The 7470-nt window shown below is 38.1% G+C and overlaps 1 protein-coding gene across 1 annotated transcript; it reads right to left on the bottom strand.

Annotated features, from left to right (window-relative positions):
* Window positions 1–4489: 4489 nt before the first annotated feature.
* Window positions 4490–7003, bottom strand: LOC119525747 (replication protein A 30 kDa subunit-like). The gene has a single exon (XM_037824546.1). The coding sequence runs from the start codon at window positions 5840–5842 to the stop codon at window positions 5405–5407; it is 438 nt and encodes a 145-aa protein (XP_037680474.1). The 5' UTR covers window positions 5843–7003; the 3' UTR covers window positions 4490–5404.
* Between the last annotated feature and the right edge of the window lie 467 nt (window positions 7004–7470).

The following is a 7470-nucleotide window of genomic DNA, read 5'->3' as shown; positions in this document are numbered from 1 at the left end:
AGAAAGAAATATTGTAAAATTCAATTAAGTAAAAGTAGATGTCAAAACCTCCAGACAAACATTTGTGCAGGAATTATATCAGTAAAATGGCAGAAACCCAACAAGAAATATACAAAAAAGATGAGAAAATTGAGATTTATTTCTATACTTCTGGATAGGGAAATCCTAACATAAAGTGTTTGTTATATCACATTGAAATTTAAAACTGTTGGAAATGACTAGTGCTAGGAAAATGAAAAAATAAAATTAGATCCTTGTGTAAAACCATATATCAAAATAATTTCAGATGATTGAAACATTTAAATTAGGAAATAAGCCAAAAATTCACTAGGAGAAAATCTAGATGAAATTTTATATACTTTGTTAGTTGGAGGCTTTTTTCTCCCACAAAACGTAGAAGCCACAAAAGAAATGATTCAGACATGGGCTACATAAAGATGAAAAGTGTATGTAGTCTAAAAGACTGAAAACATATAAGCATAGTTTACAGGTAAAGACAAATTATCAAAGCAGTATTAAGAATTATATGGCAGATAAAAATATATGATATTCTAAACATATAAGAAGTGTTTTTGAATCAGTAACAAATAGCATATAACTAAAAGAAAACAAAAAATATAATAAATAAACATGAAAATGATGAAAAATAAACTGCAAACCAAATGCTCAGCTGTTCTATTATTTCCTTACTTCCTGATTTTACTCTATTGCCCTCATTCTACCTTTCTGACTTCTTGAGTTGAACATGTGGATCAATTGTTTCAATTTTTCTTCTTTTCAGGTAAATAAACTTGAAGACATAATCCTTCGTATAAGTATTGCTCAATCCACCCAACAAACTTTGTTTTGTAATTCTTTCCTCCCTATTTGTCAATATCGCAAATAAGTTCCATTTCAATGCATGGTCATATATATTCATGATCATTATATTGTTTTTTTAAAATCTTTTTCTCCTTTTACAAGTATATAATGCACTTTTTTGTCACCATGTGATTTTGTTGGGAGATCTACCTCCAGATTTCTATAGACACACTTTTTTTTTGACAGCCAAAAGACAAAATGGGGAAAGTAATTCTGTGGTATATGAGACAAGGGTTTTATCTATATTGCTGAGAATTCTTTTTGTAAACTAATGGGGTTTCTAATCTGTCATTTATCCAACATCATGAAAGAAATTCTAATATTGGTTTACTGAAACAATTTGTGTGAACAGCAAAAGGAATTGTACATTATCTATGTTTCTATCTCTCAGCATAGGGTAGGTTGTGTTGTGGTAACTAAAATGACTCTAAAAGTCCGGGAACTGAGAACAAATGTTCATTTCTATGTGACAATTATGTCATCAGGGACTGGATCTGTATCATTTTACTCAAGGATGGAGGCTAAGAGACCTTGAAGTCCCTTCTTCCACAATTGCCAGGCAGGAAAAATAGACTATGGTCAACCTCCCACTGTCTCCTAAATGTATGCTTGGAAGGGACAAACTTGTCTTCTGCTTATGCTTTATTAGCCAAACCAAGCCACACATTCACACTTAACTTTACAGGGCTGAGAATGTACCCTACCATGTCAGAAGAACTGACAATAATAGGCAAACAGCAGTAATGACTACCATACATTGTACTGTCCTTTGTGAAGTGTATCTTTGCTCTGTTGATTTGTTAACTTTTTATTGTAGTAACATAAACACAACTCAAATTTTTCCATTTTAACCACTTTCAAATGTATAATCAGTAGTATTAATTACATTCACAATATTGTGCTTCAATCACCAAATTTTTCATGACCTCAAACAGAAGCTCTGTACCCATTAAGGAATGACTCCCCTTTACCGTCACTGCTCCATCCCCTTTTTGCCCCTAGTAACTTGTCTGTCTCTATAAAATTTTCTTCTTATATGTATTTCATATGTGAGATAATACAATATTTGTTTTTTTTTGTGGCTGGCTTATTTCAATCAACATGATGTCTTAAAGATTCATCCATGCTCTAGCATGCATCAGAACTTCCTTCCATTTTATAGCTGAATAATTTTCCATTGTGTGTATATATACCACAGTTTATTTATCCCTTCATCATGTGGTGGACCCATTGATTGCTTCCACCTTTTGGCTATTGTGAATAATGCTGCTATGCACTTTGATGTATACGTATCTGTTCAAGTTCCCTGTTTTCAATTCTTTTGGGTATATACTGAAAAGTGGGATTTCTGAGTTATATTGTAATTCTATTTCAATGTTCAGAGGAACAAACAAACTTACTTCTGCAGTGGTGGCACCATTTTATAGTATCCCACAACAATGCATAAATGTTCCTAGTTTTCTACATCCTCATAAATACATAATATTTTCTGTTTTTCTTTTCTATAAGAACTATCCTAGTGGGTGTGAAGTGGCATCTCATTGTGAGTTAGATTTGCATTTAAAATTTCCTTCAGTTCTGTGAGTTATGATACATCCTTTTAAATTTCTTGAAGTTAGCCAGAGTTAGATTTTACTGCTTAAAAAATACTATGGATGGCATTAGATTAAGCATTATACATGCTGCAAACTGAGCAGATTAGAAAAGTGAACTTAAGCTTACACATTGGGCTGGGTTTGAAGAAAAGAGGAATACAAAATTGTCAATGGAAACATCATAAGGAAAAGAAGCAGGGCATGGCATAAGCCAATATTTATATGCAAAAAGAATTATTGTTAGCCAATACATGTCAGGCTAGAGTCAGGTATTTTTGCATATGATGTCTAATTTAATTCACTGAATAAATAATTTGAGATGAAGTATTATTCATAATTTATAGATGCAGCAGCTGAGGTTCTGGGAAGTGAAATGAGCTGTCCAAAAGCCACTTAACTAGCAAATGACAAATTTGTTTTAAACTTACCATCTGATAATACAGAGGGGGGAGGGATTAATGTAATGTCTATGTTTGGATAATATGCACTGCTTGGTTTGGGACATCTGTGACATACATGCAAATAGTGTGGGGACCTTTATTGCCAAGGTAATGAGTTTGGAGTAATGGGCAGTAAGAGGAAGATTTCTGAGTCATGGAGGGTTAGTGGAGTTCTGCCTCAGAAACATTGATCTGCTACTGTTGTCTAGGATGAATAGAAATGAGGCACAGTGGAGAAAGGAGACCAGGAAAGCAATTGGAAAAATACAGTAAAACCTCAGATAGGCTTGAATGAATGTGAGTATAGGCATTGGAAATTGGGAAAAATATGCTTAGTTCTCAGACCTATTGGGAATTTCTGAATGAAGCCTGAGTTTCCCTACATAGGTGGCTCCTAGTTTTCACTGTGAGTTTCTCAAGAACTTGACCCTAAACAAGCCTGGGATTAAGTTTAGAAAAAAATAAGCAATGGACTGAGAAAAGTGACGAATCTACAAAGCTCCTGTCAAGAAAAGTCACCTACCCACCATGAAATTTGTCCACTGGGGTCCAATTTCCTTCCAGGGTCTCTTACTCAAGCATGGCCAGGGAAGATGGGATATCAGGGAGTTTCCTTACAATGAGCCTGTGGGGATATCTGGGTGGGCACCATGGAAAATAAGGCACAAAATTTCCATTTAGAGGGACAGCAGCTTCCTAGCGCTGGAGGAAGTGCCCAAAGTTGTCAAGCTGCTGATTTTTCAACAGAGTTCTCAAATATAGTTTTTTTTAGAAGAATCCCAATTTTTCAGGGGTATAATCGACTCAAATTTCTTAATATTACTGTGCTGGCCATATTCAGCTCACAGTTTGTCATCTGTGGGTTAGATTTTAATTCCATCTTATCAAAAACATTCAGAACTTGTGACCATAGCATTAGTAAAACTGGATGCAGAGCAGATTCATTATGATTGCTGAGAGGGTGGACTGAGAATTCGGGGCACTAGGCATGGACTGTAGAGAGACCCTGGCCACAAACTGGGCCTCCTGTTTCCCCGAGGCTGGAAGGGAGGTGGCCCACGGCAGCAGCAGCAACAGGGGCCATATTTGTTGCCACCAGGGCATCTTGGCTGACCACACAGGAACTGAGTTTGGAGCAGAATGAAGGGCTGGACAAAGCTTGTTTTCTCACAGCTTCTCAGATTTGGTTGGTCCCTACCCATTAACATTAGAGTAATGCAATTGTGCAGTGTTTGAAAAAGCATCCCTAATTACATGGAATGATTTACAGGACACCAGACTCTGCATTTCAGAATTCTCCAGTGTACAATAAAAATATAAATCATAGAGGAATAATGTTTAACTGAACTAAGTCTTCAGTGAAGGAAACACATATCCAGCTGAGAGCAGCAGTGAGCTTGTGTTAACTCTGGGAAAGTCTGTGTCCTTCATCCTATTTAACATTTTTTTTCTCTTTTCCACTAGGCATCTGGTTAATATTAAAAAATTATATACATTTTCTTTTTTTATTTTACAGAAGTATTTTAATAAAACTTTCAAATAAATTTCTGTTAAACTTATTAAGTTTAATAATTCTATAATGATTCTGTTTGCTAATCTATAAGAATAATATCCTGTAATATACAAAACAAAGCATTTAGTAGTATAGATAATACACCAAAACATCGAACTTACAAAAAGCCTAGCATCCATGTACATTGCCACTACAATAAATTATAATTTAATGCACACATCACACTGTATTTCAAATAATCATTGAACATCACATATTAAGAAAAAATATTGAAAGATTACCTTGCCTAAAATGAAGTAGTTATTTAAAAATAGATGTCATAAATAAAACAATACAATCACATACACCTATGGTGATAAGAGCAAATCACTCCATAAACCCTTGAACTGGACATTTGAATAACCAATTACTCTAGCACATTTGAATTCATGAAAACCTTTAGCACATTTAAATTAATCAATTACTGTATTTAGCAAGAGATAACAACATGAATGTAACAGGCTATCCAAAGATGCATGAAATAAGTCAAGGAAAACAAAATAAACTTGTTTTTTCTGTCTCTTGGCTGCCTCCCTGAATGCATCTATTTTCTCCTAATAGATATATATTTTGGAAAAAAGAAGCCCCCACACAATTTAATAATTTTCAACATTCTGTACCTTTTCTTCCTCAAATTCACCCATCATGGAGCATTTTTACTAACGTGCTGGTAATTACTACAAAAAGTCCAGTCAATTCATCCATCGCCGTCTCCCCTTGGGCTTCAAATACAGTTAAAAAAAAAAAGTTTAAAGACAGTTGGAAAGCAGAGAGTTTCAAAAGGATGCCAGTTGAGAACTTTCATTGAAAAATTCTACTTCCATAAACTCAACAGGTCAAAATTACTCACAGCTAGAGGCAGGGGTCTTCTGGGGGAAAAAAAATGTTTTAGCTGCCTCAGTCAGTGGATTTAAAATGCTCCTCATCCACAGTGGAATAGATATGGCCCTCGATGGTCAGGTAATCAATTGCTTGCTTGATGGCCCTGAAAGGCTGCGAAGCTCGTTCTGGAGCTCCCGAAGGCTCTTTCCTTCAGGTCGAGGGCACTTGTGAATCAAACGCAGCACTTCCTTCTGAATGAAGCTGAGGCGGTATTCGCCATAATCTCTGGCATCATCCATTCCTAGTGGGGAGACAGGCACACTTTCCCTAATGGCTGCATGGTGAGCTTTATCCAGTATCATGTGTGCATCAACCATTTCCAGAATATGTGTGGTGAACTTGTTCATGTCCTCCAGGACCTGGATCTTCAATACCTCAAGGCTCTTTCTTCTGGAGGAAAATTTGAGGATACCAAACACTTTGGCACAAACTCCAACTGGAATTAGAGTCAGCCCGTGCTTTGCTTTATCTCTGCAAACCCACTGCCAGACCTCGATGGGCTTCGAGGTCATATCGTCTATTTTGTAAAGAACATAGTGTGGTAGTCCACTCTGCCTGTCTGATTATTCCTACACATAGAGACCTGGGAAATTGCAATTCCCCTAATCTTGAACACTTTATCCACCCTAGTGGAGGTGGGCAGCTGGTTTACACAAGGTATAATGTCCTGAATCCGAGCCTTGGACCTTCAGGCTGTAGCAGTAGGAGCCGTGCTTCCTTCATAGGGTTGGTTGTTGCTTCCTCTGGCTCCATCCACAGCAGAGGAGCTGCCAAAGCTCCCAAATGCACTCATATCTGTCTTAATGACAGTTCAGGCAGATGAGGCAGGCAGATGTTTAGCTCTTGTCGGTGGATTCTACAGACTGGCTCAGAGTTCAACAGAGTGCTACAACAGAATGTCTGGCTTTTGATGACACAAACACCTCAGGTTAGCCGTGGAGCCAATCAGCTTCCAGAAGGCAGCTGCCTCCAGCCAATCAGGACCTGCCAGGTTCTTGCCAGATCCCATGACTCTTTGTGGTGTGCTCTTAGTTGCTGTACAATATTTTCAAAGCCCCACTTGCAATCTCAAGCCTTTCCTGCCAATTTTTTGAAAGTGTATTTTTACTAATGTTTGTCCTCCTTCTTTCCTGAATGCTACAAGTTCTTCTCTAGTCACTTCTCAAAGATTCATTGATTCACACAGTCAGCCATTCAATAGTAATTTCAGGGGAACTTAAGTGCTAGGTTCTACCACAGGATGATGACAGGATTGCTGGTTCACAAAACTCTCAGGGATTCTAGGCAGTTCAGAAGTTTCCCATCTGAAATACCAGAATGTAATTCATGAACATATTCTTGTGAAGACAGGGTGCATTCGTGTTTGCTGTTTCTCAGCCCTCCAGATTTGGCCGTGGCAGAAATACACTGGAAAACCATCTCACGTTTGGCAGTAAAATGTTTCACGAAGGAACTTTTCATTCTTCATTAAGGTTCATGTCCTCCATCATTTTTTCAAAGAGATCCAGTACTTCCTTTTTGGACAAATTCAAAGATTGTTCATCATATAATGGCTGAGCTGCTGGAAACTCACTCATTGCAACTTGAGAGTCAATAGGATGTTGAATAAGAGATTTTCCTTTTTTGACAATAGATTTTCTAGAACTTGTAATTTGGTCATGCAGTTTAGGTTTCTTTTACATTTCCTCTTTGTTGGTGGCCTGGTTCTCTGTGCTCCGCTTGTTGATCCGGCCCCCACCAGGTTCCTCCCTGCCACCTCCTGCTCCCACCACCACTGCTCCCTGGGCTGCTCCATCTTTCTCTGGCCCTGTCACCTGTGCCCTGGAACCCCAACTCTCCTCAACTGAGGAAACCCTGAGGGGTGCTCCCGCTGCCCCATGCTGATTCGGCAGCACCTCTTCCTGTGAGTGTGTAAACCTGGGGAGCTGCCAATTTCAGGCCTCCAGGGCTCCTGGCTCCAGAGCATACAGGATGCAATGCGTGGTTGCCACTACTCAGCACTGGGGCCTATAAATTTTCTTTTAACTCATTCTTTTTATGTGATCAAACAAAATTGGAGACACCAACCACATCAGGCCTTGAGATGGAAGCAAACTGGCTAGGCACCCAGCTGTGGCTAGCAGGTAAAGGGAACTTACTG

Source organism: Choloepus didactylus, assembly GCF_015220235.1.
Source record: "Choloepus didactylus isolate mChoDid1 chromosome 26 unlocalized genomic scaffold, mChoDid1.pri SUPER_26_unloc1, whole genome shotgun sequence".
In the NCBI taxonomy this organism is placed as follows: domain Eukaryota; kingdom Metazoa; phylum Chordata; class Mammalia; order Pilosa; family Megalonychidae; genus Choloepus; species Choloepus didactylus.
Note: the sequence above shows the minus strand (reverse complement) of the source record. Positions and strands in the feature narration are given on the sequence as shown.